A 14,383-nucleotide genomic window follows, 5' to 3' on the forward strand; every position below is an offset into this window, starting at 1 on the left:
GAGATCCAGCACCGGGGAGCCTCAGCACAGCATTTGGGTTTTGTATATTTGGAAGTTTAATCTTCCTTACCTTGTTGTTCCTACAACCCCCCTTCCCTGTTAAACCCCTACCCTTCTTCCTTTCTGTACCCTGTTAAACCCCTTCCCTTCTTCCTTTCTGATCCCTGTTAAATAATATATTTCATTTTGTTAATCTTCAATTTGGTGCAAGGCTTTCATTACCCCTGCCTTCCTTATTTGCCTCTCTATCTGGGAAACTGAGGGATAAGGGAGGTGGGACACAATTCTGCCTTCTAACCGGGACAGAACAATTTTTTTAATTTTTTTTTTTTTTTTTCCAGTTCTGGGGGTTTGGGTTTTTGTTGGTTTTAAGTGTAATTTTTGTTTTCAGATAATTAAGGCTGTTTTTACTTGTGGCCATGTGTTTGCTAGTGGGTACGGGAGGGGAAGAGGTGTGCCGTGTCATGCCTACAGGAAAGTTTTGTTTGGTTTGTGGATACAAAGCCTTGGCACTTTTCTTTAGGAATATTTGACTTTTTGGAAGAAGGTGGAAGCGTTTGATCTGTATATTCCCCCATAGTTTTGAACCAGCATACCTGTTTTCCACACTTGGTCCTTGCCAGGTGTCTCCATCTCTCTAGCTGGAGATACTTCTTTCTGGAAGTTTTGCTTGGTGGGAGCGGGTGGTGATAGCTGACTCTTGGAAATGTAGCTAGGGGGAATATATGGTGTGCCCTGAACTGCTGTCATTGATGACTTAAGCTAAACATTTTGTGAAGGAAGGAAGTTTTTTCCTTCTTTTTGCACTGTCATCTTTCTGGAAATGTCAGGAAAAAAAGTTATGTTGTAATCTGGGAGGCAGGGGAAAGAGACCACACGGAAGAACAGGAGACTGCAGAAAAACTAAAAGTGAGAAAAAAGGAAGGAGGGAAAGAATGGAGATTAATACAAGAGAAAGGTTAGAAAGCAGGAGAAAGAGCATGAAGTCTTGAATATTTTCCTCTCTATATTCTAAGAATATGCCTGTTGTCATCTCCCCAGGAGTTTTTTTGCAGAGCCTTGTGGGGAGGCAGCAGTGAATTGCTCCTTTGGATGCTAAGTGTAAAATTAAAGCTGGCAGGGTCTCAGAGCACAAGACTGGGAAGCTAATCGCTCCTAATAACATATTGATTTTCACAGATCTCTGGCATTATGTCAGGGTGGTTTTGAATCAGCACCTGATTTCTTCCTCTTCCCATCTCCAAGCTAATGGCAATGAAGCTTCTGGCTTTGGGATTGCAAATAAACGCCACTCCAGGTCTTTTTGTCTGTACAAATCTGTGGGCCTCCAAAACATGGTTTCACACATTGCTCCTATGCATGTCTCTGTGAGACATCCAAGTATAATAGCTACCCTGGAAGTACAAGGGTAGAAAGAATGTGCATGCATTTTAAATTTGGACAGCCGTGCTGCTGCCTGTATTTATCATGCTGAACACAAGCATTACAGTCCCATTGCTGCAGATGGCCAAGGACAATCCAATGGATGCCTGCATTCAGGAAGAAGCCACCAGCACAGGTGCCTAGGAGGCTAAGATCACCGTGTGCTGCCAGGTTACATTCAACTCTGAGCAGGTTTGCTCTATATGTTGCTCAGCTGTAACATGCACTCTTCGAGTTTTAGGGACTGACTGTCAGGACAAGGGGTATTTTTGTAGCTGGAGGGAATGGCTTCTTGCAAGGAATTGTACTGAAAAGGCTTCGTGATACTCCAGATGGTGAAGATTTGCAAGGTGTGAATGAAATCTATTTTTAAAAGAAGTCGAACACATAGGCAGTCTGAGTGGGGCTGGGCTCAGGTCAGCACAGGGCTCACACAAAAACAAACTCATCATCTGTGGTTGTGCAGAGACTGTTTTAACTATTTCGGGCTATTTAATTTTATCTGCTTAATTGTTAGAAGTATTCATTGCTTCCTGTTTGTAGCAGACAGGCCAGAGAAGGAACAATAATATTTGGTTTAGGCTGCTGTGAGATGTCAGTTGAAACACTGCCTAGACTTTTATGCCATCTTCAGCAATTCTGGATGTTCTTTGGGTCCTTCTTAAATAACTATAATAGTAACGGTTGAGATTTCCTGTCTAAGGACAGTCATTTTCTGGCAGTGGGGTTAGTGGAGCTGAAGGATGTGAATTCTTTTTGAAGGGAAGAGCCTCTGAAGATAACAAACAATAGGATAAGACGAAAGGGCCTCAGGTTGTGCCAGGTTGCATATTAGGAAAAATTTCTTCACTGAAAGGGTTATCAAGCATTGGAGCAGACTGCCCAGGGAAGTGGTTTAGTCACTACCCCTGAAGGTATTTAAAAGATGTGTAGATGTGGTGCTTAGCAACATGGTTTAGTGGTGGACTTGGCAGTGTTCAGTTAGTGGTTGAACTTGATCTTAAAAGTCTTTTCCACCCTATGCAATTCTATGATTCTATGATTATTCCCATACTTTCAGTTTGTTGCGCTCTGATGTCTGCAGAAAAAAAAAGTCATGTTTCCAAAGCACCTAACACATGCCACTGGGGAGAAGGCAGCAGCAGAGCTGGGGCACTTGTGTCAGCTACTCCCACTCACAGTGCTGATATCCTCCAATCCCCTTCTCCAGCTATTCAGGCACTAGGGCAAGCAACTGTTTCATGCAAGGCACATCTGAGCAGAAGGCGTCAAAAGAGCCATTTCATGCTTGACTGAATTTTCTAATACAATCTGCAGAGAAAGAGAGAGGAGAGAGCAAGGAGGGTCTGTCTGTATCTACGCATTGCCTTTGAGTGTATGTATAATATGCAGTACATTTAGTTCCAGCTTGCAGCTGTGGGTGGCAAGTAAGAGGTACAGACGTGAGGTGGAAGAGAATTGCACTTTGAAAAGGAGAAACCATTCCCCCACCTTGTAAAAGAAGCTTTCCTTACTTCTCTGTCTCTTGGCCAAGCAAAGAGGCGTGTCCCCAGGGCAGCACTGGCAGCTGGTACCCAGAAGGTGTGTGTATGGCTCAGTGGGTGTTGTGTGTGGAGAGCTTTGTATGTGCAGACGATGACACTTTGTGGGGAGTGCAGCTAAGAAAACTGGTGAACAGGGATGCTGTTCACAGGCATCTTATTTTAATGGTGCTCCCAGAAAAGTTTTCTTTTTGAGGGGTTAGTATGTCCCATGACCTGAGAGGCCCTGCATAGCAGCTGTTAGTGCAGTGGGTCGCTGCAGAGCACAAGCACAGTGATCCCCACCAAATGCTTTGTAACATATATGAGTCTCCTGTCACTTTATCACCTTGATACTTGTATCCTTATTTATCACCTCATTTGCATATTACACACTGCAGTTCTGGATTTCCTGTTTCCCACCTATCTACCCTACTCTAGCATCTAATATTTAGGCAGTGACAGGATATTTCCCTCTAGGAGTTTCGCTCCTGTCAGCATGAGTGGCCCAACTGGGAAACAAGGAACAAAGGAATGAATCATAAGGAGTTTATCTAGATTCCAGATATGTGTTGTTGCAGTTGGCTAAATTAGATGGGGGGTTAGCTTTCTGGGTTGTGTGTGGGGTGCCTGGTGAGAATCCCAACCCTTCGAGAAAACTGTATCTGAGCTGAATGAGGAACTGCTATGAGTGTTTTACAGAGCAATCCTTCCGTATACCTAGGGAGCTGAACTGGTCTTTTTTTAACTGCTGGGATTTTTTTAATATGTAGTTTTGTAGTTGAAGTCCTACATGGGGCACTCTCTGCAGCTCTGCTTTTGGTAGAGGTTGGTTGTGAGAAGGAATACTCTGATTCATACATTAATGTATTTATATAGATTTTTAAGTTTTGTATATAAAAACACTTCAGAGCATATTTTTGGACTGAAAAAGTTATTTCCATGCTGTAGCGGTTGCTGCAGTTCTATCACAAGAGTTTACTTCTATCCCCTTAGAGAAGAGTATCAGTTTCTGCAGGCAAGACCCGGAACAAATAGAGCGTGTTAAGTACTATAACTCCTTTTCTCAGCCAAACTTCCCATTTTCTTTGACATCCTCAGAGATGATAGAAAAATATAATTTATTTCCTTGCTGTTCTTTTTATTTTTCCTCCTCCTGGCTTTTGTTGTGCCTCCAACTTCTGACTTTTCTTGTGTTTAAATGACAAACGTGCAGTGGAGTTTGGTTTGTTTCTTCATTTGCATGGCAGCGCCATCGGTTGTGTCAGTGGAGCTCTACTAACATTAGTTATTTATAAGGAGGGGAAAAATACGAAGTCACAGACCAGTGCAAATCTGATGTCAAAGAGACCTGTTATGAAACTTGCTTCATACAGTTGTTTTTTTTTTCTTTGAAGTGCTAGCAATGGAATGACATTCCTCTCTAAAAAACAACAGGCCTTAACAGTAACACAAACAGGAAGTCTGAGCCTTCAAAGGCAAGACTAAATGCTCTAGTTAGAAGTATTGTAGACAAAGTTCTGTGTTATTTAAAGTAGCTATTACAGCTCCTGCTAGAGAGGGCTGTATGAATGGAGGGGGTTGCCTTTTCTGGAAGGTGTGAAAAACGGAGGCTTTGCCAGCTCATTATCACAACATAGCCCTGTGCTAACACACCTCTCCTTGGCGATTGTCTCTCCATGGGTGCTGTTGTCTCCAGTTGTGCTGAATACTCTATCTTTAAGTTTGTTGCTCCTACTTAACACATAGCATAGCTAGATGCAGCTTAAAAGTGCTGTGTTTTTCCTCAGTTACACACCTTTCTGTGGTGAGTGGTATGGTTTCTCTAAACACAGTGCATTGTGATAGGTGCCGGGGTTCTTGCACAGAGGTGTAACTTCTTTGCGTTTTATGCTATTGTTTGCTGGTTCCTTGCAGAGGCCTCTATCTTGAGCTATGATGGCAGCATGTACATGAAGATCATCATGCCTATGGTCATGCATACAGAAGCAGAAGATGTGTCCTTCCGTTTCATGTCCCAGCGTGCTTATGGGCTGTTGATGGCAACCACCTCACGAGACTCTGCTGACACTCTGCGCCTGGAGCTGGACGGAGGCCGTGTCAAACTTATGGTCAATTTAGGTATCGTATAAAAAAACCTTCCACTGCCCCTTCACTATTAGTTTGGGCTTGTGATTAGTGTTTCTTTTAGTCATTTTGTTTAATTTCTGTTGGTTTGATTGGATTGATTTCTAAAATAATTACTGAGACCTTCATAAAGATATTCTTTTGTGGAGAGAAATTCTCTTCTGCATTGCTGCATGAAGATTTGCTGTCAGTTCCTCGTTATGGAAAATATTGGGTTTTAAGTCTAAGTTTCTAAGTTTCCTTTCTTGGTCTGAGACTGGTGAGTTCTGTGTGAGACATGCTGCTTGGTCCATCTTTTGATCAGTTACATCCCTCATTCATCCAGCATCACTCAAAACAGTCAAAGCCGAACATGGGAGAGAAGCAAAATGGATATACTGACAAGCAGATTTCCTGTGAATCCCATGCCCTCTACAAAATTTGGCAGCGTTTGATACAACTTGGTCTATTTTACTGATGTGCGGATTATTTTTATTTTCTAATTGCTATGTTTCAGCTTTTTCTATCTAGTAAAAAAGCCTGTGTTTTGTTTCATTGTGCCTTTATTACAATGAAGGCAACAATGTGTTCTGTCTCCTTAGAGTTACACCGTCCCAGAATATAAAAAAAACAGACAGAAAAAAGTCCACCAATACTACTAGAAAAAAAAAAAGGGAGTGAATGTGCTCTAAGATTAGCTTCAATCTAATTTCTTGCCACTCTGTAAGTATTGTACTGAATGACAAATAGCCTTCTTAAACAATATAAATACAGGAGCTGAAGCCTTTCACTTTTCACTGATGCAACGTGTTGCTTTGTGTGAATCCAGGAAAGTAAGTAAGAAGAGATTCTGAGTCAAAGAGGCAGAACTATCATGATTGTGCAAAAGGTTAAACCTCTTCTAATACGTAGGGCACTCTATATGAAGATGTGTGCATGGTCTATGAAAGCTTGTGACAGCTTTCTAAATTCTAAGCCCTCCTGGAACAAGCTCTTGCTTTTTTTGAGCAGTATCAGCATTTTCAGAGCCCTGCTGTGGTGGCATCAGGAGCAAACCACACAGGCGCTTTGTTTGTAGTGGTTAAAAGTTATTATACACCTATACCTGTAGTCATGGTTCTTGTTTTTTAATTCCTGCCCTAGCTTTATATCATAATGTTTTCTTGCTGCACCATAGATGAACTTGAGTGGTGATTTTAGGGTTCCTCATCCTCACCTGGACAACATGTTGTTTCAGCAGTTGTCCTCTGGAACTAGCTTTTTTTTAAAAATGCTTCATTTTGGCTTTGAAAGTACAAGTCAGACCCTAAAATCTGTTTTTGGAATAAGCAAGTGAAGAGGAGAAAATGCATTTAAACAAGTTCATATCTCTTAAAAGCAGACTGTCCATCTAAAGGGCTACAGAAAACTTTGCTCTTTATTTAAAAAAAAATTAAAAATAGAAAATGAAGTGTTACTGAGTTCATATTTGAAATGAAAAAAAAAAATATATATATACACACACACATGCTCTGCTTAGCTTGACTGAAAAAGTATAAAGCACTGTAGAGTGGCTAGCTAGCATAGGAGCAGTTGCTATGCTATCCAGACTGACCTAGAGGACACAGGGAATAGATCAACTTCAGCTATGACAATAACGTCTCAAATGAATAGAAACAGCACTGATGATAGCCATCTCTGCCTACATTTAAGTGAAGGTAAATTTCATAGATTCGTAGAGTTTCTTTGGAGAACAGCTCAAAAGAATGTGCTGTTCAGCATTCTTAAATGTGCAAAAAGAGTCTTTCACAAAACTCCAGTGCGAATATATCTATGTGTGTCTGCATTTTCCTCTGATCTCATACAGTTGGTGATTAAAGTTGGTGCTAATAATCTGGCAAAATGAGATTTTTTTTTTTTTTCTTCTTTTTCGCTTTGTTTCCTTTCTTGGCAATTATTGCTAGCCATTTTCTTCTTAGAGAATAACGTTAATCACTGGAAGACTGGCAGTGTCATGCTTCTGTTGAGAAAGTGGTGGGGCAGCTGAGTATCTTCTTAGCTCTACACCTACCCTCTGGTAACCCAGAGCCAGTTCTTTTGCCTTGCATGGTTTAGTTTTGCTCTTTGTTGAAGAGTGAATATTTTGCAACCTGCCAAGGATGTGGCAGTATCTTAGCAAGTGCTACTTCTCTTGCCTTTGATACTCCCATGTGAGAAGCAGTGTGGCATGAAAACTGCCAGACTTGATAGAGAATTACCACTTTTTCTTCTAAGAAAGCTGCCACTTTTGTATATTCATCTTCCTTTAAAGTGAATGAGAATAGGAGGAATTGCTCCTTTTGGGTGCTCAGGGCCTCCTAGATTTACACCCTATGTGAATATGAGGAGGGTATATGTAAATTACCTTGAATATACTTACCATTTTTTTACAGGTCATTCTTTCCAGTTTTCCTTATATCATGCTGGCAGACAGTATTTTCTTTCAGGGCCCATCAACACTGTGTGCTTGATCAGCTTTAGTCACTTTTAACACTCACTGGGGTCTGTTATGTCACCACTTAGCCTAGAGGTGGGCTGTTCAACTCTTGCTATCTGGCATCTAAAAGACATGGCTGAAGAATTGACATGTAGTCTATCCATATTTGGAGGGAGATGTGTCATTGATGATTGTATACAGGGATAAAATCTGTAAACCAAACTCCATGTTAACTGAAGGTTATTTTTGTGTAGTTGCAGGGACTGAAGCAATGTGTATGCCAGATTTGCCAGCTTTTCTGCTATGAACTTTTGTAAGGTTGTATATTCCTCCAAAAGTGACTACAGGCTGGCATCAGCCCTAGTCACAACTAGGTGAATAGTCACTGCCACCATCAACACTCCCCATCTACACCCAACTCAACAGAAGAGTAGTTTAGTCTGATGGAATCTGGACTGAGCTTCACCTCTCATCTCTTCAGATTTATAAAGCTGTCAGATATATTTCTTGAAATAGAACTTCCCTTCCATCAAAATGGCAAAGCTACTTTGCTGATGGAGAAACAGAATTTGAGGAGGAATAACCTTATCAGAGCCACTCATTTTCAGTTGTTTACTGTAAATCACATCTAACTCTTTAAGGAGACTCGTCACAGCCAAAACGTCACAAACGAGAACCAAATCTTCATTATCTGACCCTGCCAAAATCCCCTTATCATTGAGAAGCAGTCATCATCAGCACCTCTGAAGACCTGAGTATGCTCGGTGCTGACTACCTATGTGTCAGCATCCCCCCGAGTGTCTAACCCATGTGTAAACAAAGACTGTTTTGAGTGGTGTGTTATTTAATGGTGCTTTTCTTATAAGTCATTTGATATTATTACTAAGAGCTGTCTCTTTCTTCTCTTCTTTGATCTATTCCATTTGATTACTTATTATCATTTGTGTGGTTATTAAGGTTTTTCCTAGGTTGTTTTTTCTTTTATTTCTTTTTGTTTGTTTGGGTTTTTTTTCTTTTTTTTTAAAACTCTTCTGTGTGTTTCAGTTGTAAAGCTTTCCCATACCCCATCAGCCATGGTAAATCAAAAGATGGTATTCAACCCTTCAAAGGCCTGAAGCCTGCGGCCCGCACAGCAAACAGCCCTGAGAACAGAGCGTACGGAGCAGCCTGCAGGGGCTGGCATATCCCACTCACCTCCTCAGCACCCTCTGCCCAGGCCAGGCAGGAGAGAGGTGTCCTACAGCAGGCGTGGGGGGGCAGCGGTGCCTGGGTGCTTGCTGCAGCAGGTGGGAGGGAAAGGAAGAGCAGCCATGAATAATTCTTTAAGAAAGAGGGATGAGGAAGTTGTTTCAGACCTTTCCCTTGTGGGTGCCTGAGGCACTGCAGTCTGCATGTTGACAGTGAGTCTCACCCAGTTTGAGTGTTTGTTGTGTGAAGATTAGAAGTCCAAATGTGTTACAGATTTCACTTCTGTTGAGAAGGACTCTGAAGAAATGTGTCTAGAGTGGAAGGAGACAGAGAGAGAAATTAGGAAAACCATGGCTTGGAACATGCTTGGGCATCACTTCTGATGCTGAGGTGTGCAGAAAGGGAAAGAAACGGCTGGTCCAATAGAGAGATCCACCTTCACTTTTTTCCTCCCATTGATGAGTGGAAGGGTTATAGTGTCGCTGACTCTCATTAAGAAATTTATTTTTTTTTTTTTCCTTCCTGGACTTGCTTATCTTCAGGCCACTGGTGACTAGAAAAAATACTTCCTGCCTCCTACTAATCTGAGTCAGTTCTGTAAGGAAGTGTAATCATCCATTTCACCTGTCTTTTTCCTAAAATATCTTCTCAAGGATGTTAGACATCTTTGCCTCTCTGAAATGTAAAGTTGCTTTTATCATTCCTACATAGAAGCAGAGCATGCATATTTCCCATTTTTCTTTTTCAAATGTATGTGAACTTTTATGCCAAATTTTCTTTAGTGCAAATCATACACTCAGACCTGCAAGTGCGTGCCCATTCACACTGTTTCTCGCTAATAAATTTATTTTCTGTAATCACTACATACAAAGGCCCTTGATTTTATTTTTTTTTTTTGTCATAGACATGTAAAAATGTTTGTCAGCTGCCAGTTACAGGTGCGTAACTGTAACTGGCAGCTGACAAACTAACTGCGTGCAAATAGGAGAGAGACGAAGAGCCACACTATAACATGGGACAGGAGTGTGCACAGAACCTCCTCTGGTTTCCCCATAGGAAGTAGCCTAGAGTCAGCTTAGAAACAGCCAAACCAAATTATCTTTCTTGTCCTAGTCTTGTGTTAAAGTGCTCTTCCATAACAACATGTGGATGCTCATGAAAAGTAACAGATACTTTGACCTCTCGCAGCAAAGGTGGTTTTCTTTCCTGATTCAAGGAAAAAACAGCATAGTGTCATAGCAATATCAAATAAATATCACTATTTTCAGGCATAAAGATACAAATGGTAAAAAACACAAGCCTAATTCACTCAGATTTCTGTCTGCTACTTAAGATATCTTCATTCAAACAGTGAATCCTAGTGTTAGCTAATTGCAGTGGAGCTATTTAACCTTCTGCAAGGAGAGGGTCTTCGTCCTGTTTTCCAGGTGATGTGCTCTGGAAAACCTTCCATCTGAGCACTAAGGAAGCAGCTTCTGGTTTACGTTTGGAATAATAAAGAAAGTAACTGTAGATGGTCGTCCCTGCTCATCCTGCTCACCATGCAGTTACAGACTCTGTTTTCACTTTGCTGCTGTCCTCCGGATTCCTCATCCAATTGCTAAACTGGCAAGTGACTGGATTTACAGCTGTTTAGGCATACTCATCTTCAAAACCTAGTGCAAGGTAAAACATCTTTTGAGTCAGGAATGCAGGCATACCTAAATAAAGCAAATCTAATCAGGAGAAGCTGATAATAGGGCTGAGAGCCCCATATGACAATTACCAGAACTCTTACTGCCCTCGTGCTGTGCAGGAGGAATCTATTCCTGAATTCCCCTGCTGTTGTTGTTTTGAGCACAAAGACCAGGCTAAACCTGCACCTTTACTTCCAGGGAAGGCATCCTCTGCTTTGGATTTGCAGTGTTGTACCAGTTTAGAGGAAAACAGCTATTTTCTTCCTTTCTAAAAACTGATGTAAGAGGGAGAAAACAGCTTCATGTATTATTGACTGTGAATTTTTCTCAGTTGCTTTGTGCAAGGCTCAGAATTAAGGGAATGAACGAAAACCCCTATACTTGTGTTTTGAAGGTAGTGTGGGAGAGTATGGTGGTGCTGGTTTAGCAGCTCAGGCAGATGCACTCACTTAGCTGCCATGGGGGATCCCGACTGACCCAGCTGGAGAAAGTCTGTTTTGGGGGCTGGTTCTTCTGGAGTGGACTTTGGCGTTTCTGCCTGGTACCCCATTGTGTGACACTGCAAAACCTTGTGCTCACAGAATCTGGAGATCTAATAGTGCCACGGTAGTTGTCAGGGCAACCCCCTCAGTGGCCTGGTCTCTGATTGGCCTTTAAAATAGAAATTTAACAGCCAGGATAAGGGCTGCACTGGTTTTCAGTTTGAAACATTGAGCCTTTTTCCTGGGGCAGTCAGTGACTCAACGTGTGGATAAGCTTTTTACGTGGGACATGTAGTTTTTTTGGTACTGCTGTAAAAAAATTAAAAATACAAAACTTCTCTGCAGACATCAATACCACAACAATGATTTTGGTTTCTAATTTTGATGAATGTTGCTGAGGCCCAGCCGTGTTTCCCTTTCCAGCACACTTCCTGCTTAGCCCATAAGAAATTCCCCTGTTGTTCCAGCCGTTACAACTTTCTTGATCTCACTTGCTTGCAGCGAGACTTGGGAGTCTCTCTCGCTCTTACTCTCACTCTCCATTAAGTCACAGAGGGAAGTTCCCCAGCATGTACTTCAGAGCTCCCTTTACCCCTCCCAAGGGATATAGCCACCACTGTACGGTGATCGTACCAATTGCTCCAGGGCTGTTTGCTCCCACTTTTCTGTTGCGGTTGACGACACATGACAAACCTAATCGCACAAAACCAAACCCAGATTTTCTCAAGAAAAGTTCTGCTTGAAAACAGACTCTCTCTGGCTATGCTGCTTCTGATTGGTGTGTCCCTGCTCATTATGGATCTTTATATATAGATATAGACTCCCCTCTTTCATTTTTTTAAGAACAGCATTTAGTTTCAGCTGCTGAAATAATTTTCCTACGACTGTCTGAGCAAACATAAAATTGGTCCAGTTAAACAGCAAAGTGTATTATATTTCTCTGCCACTCTGTATGATCCCTCTTGCTGGGCCATATCTCTATAATGAATATGACCATCCCTGCTCATCAAAGCTTTAGCTGTCCAGGTAGGTTGTCCAGCAGAATGGTGCTATTATGCCAGGCCTTGATTTCCTGAGAGGGGCGTCAGCATGACTCAAGATACGTAATAGCACTGATAGGAAAGCTCTCGCCCATGTCAGACACCACAGTAATGGATGTTCACAAGGCTGTAAGTAGGCATTTACAATGAAAGATCCTCTTATGGGTCATATCCTGAGATATGCTGAGCATTAGCATGTTGAATGAGAGGAGGCAATGCTCAGAAGCTGTCCAGTTCAGGCTGTCCTACCTCAACTTGTTTTCTTTGTGCAGACTCTGCAGTTACCATGTATTAAATTGCACGAGCATAACTTTCATTTTTCTTCCCATTTGCCCCTCTTCATCCCTCCTTTGCCTGTAACCTCTGAATGAAGCAGGGACAGCAGAAGTTCCCAGATCTGCCACTTCACTGCCCATTTCATCTTCTCCCTGAATGTTATGAGCATCCCATTCAGTCTCAGCGTTCAGACAGCAAGATGAGATTGGGCTCTGAGGAACTGGCAGGGCTGGGAACCTTTGAAAGAAATCTCCATTGCCCCTGCCAAGCCAAAAAAAAAGTATTCCCAACCTCCAGAACTAGCTGAAATCTGGGCTGGGCGTTCGTGCGGTTAGCTGTTTGCTAGTGGCCATTTTATGATCGGAGACAACTGGGCAGTGTATTAACCCTTTCCTCACCTGAATGGACAGTGTCAAATGCATCTGTGCACATATTAAAAAGTGTTCTGGGCTGGCACTGGGGGACTGAGAAGAGGGTCTGTCTTTGGGAGAGCTGGAAAGGGTTAAATATTGCACCAGCAAATCTCATAGACTGATTTTACAGGTACTCTGTGTTGGACAGATGGTGTATTTATGCAATAACAATATGAATTAATTCAAAAGAAACCAAGTGTAAAGGTTGACTTTGAGCTTCAAGCTTCTTAGAGCAATTGCTAAAGGGCTTTAAAAAGTGAAATGACACTAGAGTATGACTTGCATTTTGAGGGAGATTTTTTTCTGTGCCTTAATTATCAGCTTTTTTATTGTAATTCACATCAGTTCATGGTCTGGAGTAGAAGATACTCTTAGATGCATAGGTTTCTATAAAAAGGAAATCGCTTTCTATGTCAACAAGTGAATATATATGTATATTGGTATATCTCCTTATACATATGTGTATATATATATGTCTGTGTATATATATATATATTTATGTAACAGATATTTATGTAGGATATACTATACATATACACCCACTCCTGAACTTGTACAGACTGTATATAAGTATAAAATGGCCACATCTCTTTGCGTGTGTCTGTCCCCGGAAGGGTGGACTGATTGTTTTTGGATGTCTGCAGCTGTTACCTTGAAGGATGCAATTTCATCTTTCATTTATTTTTCCCCATCTAGACTGTATCAGGATAAACTGTAACGCCAGTAAGTTTTCCCTCAAGTTTCATTTTGTTCTCTTTCTATATATATTAAAATAACTTTATTTTCTTTGCTGTTTTATAAGCTGGTTTTATTTTATTTTATTTTTTGTTTTATTTTCTTTAAAAAAAAAAACTTCTGAAATTGAAGGGTTGGGTGGGATATGAAGCTGGGGGGGAGGAGGGAAGACCTTAAGGTGATTGTATATGAAAATTTTGTGTTAAGTTTCCCAAAGGAGGAGATGAACTGTTATTTCATAGCTTTGCAGAAGAACATCTGAGGAACCTGATGAGCTGATATTATATTTCACTGATAACCTGTTGTCTCTATGAAAACCTTGAAAGAACCACTTAAGAATAACAAGAGGTACTGTATGCATTTCTCCACTACAAAAAGGGCACACCTATTTAAAAAACAAACTGAAACAAAATAAAGTATCTCAGACTTTCACTTTATTTAAGAATGGTGACAACTTAATCTGATGTTTATTCAAAATAATTTTTATTTGGGTACAGAAGACGAGAAAACAAGATCTTTGATTTTGAGTATATTATCAGTTATATGATAACCTTTTATATAACATTTACCACTCTTAGGTTTCTATACATACCAAAGATTCATCTGGATCCCTGAAGATCCCTTTCAGCCTGTAGAAGTAGGGAAGAAGGCTTATAAAATCTCTGTGAAAAATAGTAGTGAGAGATTCCATTCTGGACTGATGGAGCAAACAAAATATTTTCTGTTCTACCTCAAAGAACTGGTCAAAGTTGATGTAGGCCTTAAGTAACAAGCACTTCCCAAAGAATGGAGCTGTTTAGCTCTGAAATGTGCTTTTGAGGCTCATTTTACTTGAAGTCAGATTCCTGAACTGGCACATCCTCTGTGTTAGATTTTATGTGGAAAGATTTACAGAAGGCAAAACATCGCTTTGGAAATGCTGTAAGGGATTAAGAGGCAAAGATGGTCCATGTGTTTTCTAGAGGCTGTTATCTTTTTGCTCATCAGTGAGCACCATCTAATCTGGCAGGAAGATGGTAAGAAGTGTATTTCAGCCCCAAAAGTGAACACAGAACTTTCATGTAGAAGAG

The 14,383-nt window shown here is 41.1% G+C and overlaps 1 protein-coding gene across 1 annotated transcript in view; it reads left to right on the plus strand.

Moving 5' to 3' along the window:
* The window catches only part of LOC103779259 (neurexin-3-like), a gene marked incomplete at its 5' end in the record, with an annotated part of 50,504 nt that extends 36,422 nt beyond the window's left edge, over positions 1-14,082 (plus strand). The window contains 3 exons of the mRNA XM_008946886.1: positions 4,860-5,063; positions 13,275-13,301; positions 13,892-14,082. Coding sequence (XP_008945134.1) covers positions 4,860-5,063; positions 13,275-13,301; positions 13,892-14,082 — 422 coding nt within the window. The remainder of the gene's footprint in view (positions 1-4,859; positions 5,064-13,274; positions 13,302-13,891) is intronic.
* Positions 14,083-14,383: the final 301 nt, after the last annotated feature.

This window comes from Merops nubicus, unplaced genomic scaffold, assembly GCF_000691845.1.
Source record: "Merops nubicus isolate BGI_N331 unplaced genomic scaffold, ASM69184v1 scaffold13369, whole genome shotgun sequence".
NCBI lineage: Eukaryota > Metazoa > Chordata > Aves > Coraciiformes > Meropidae > Merops > Merops nubicus.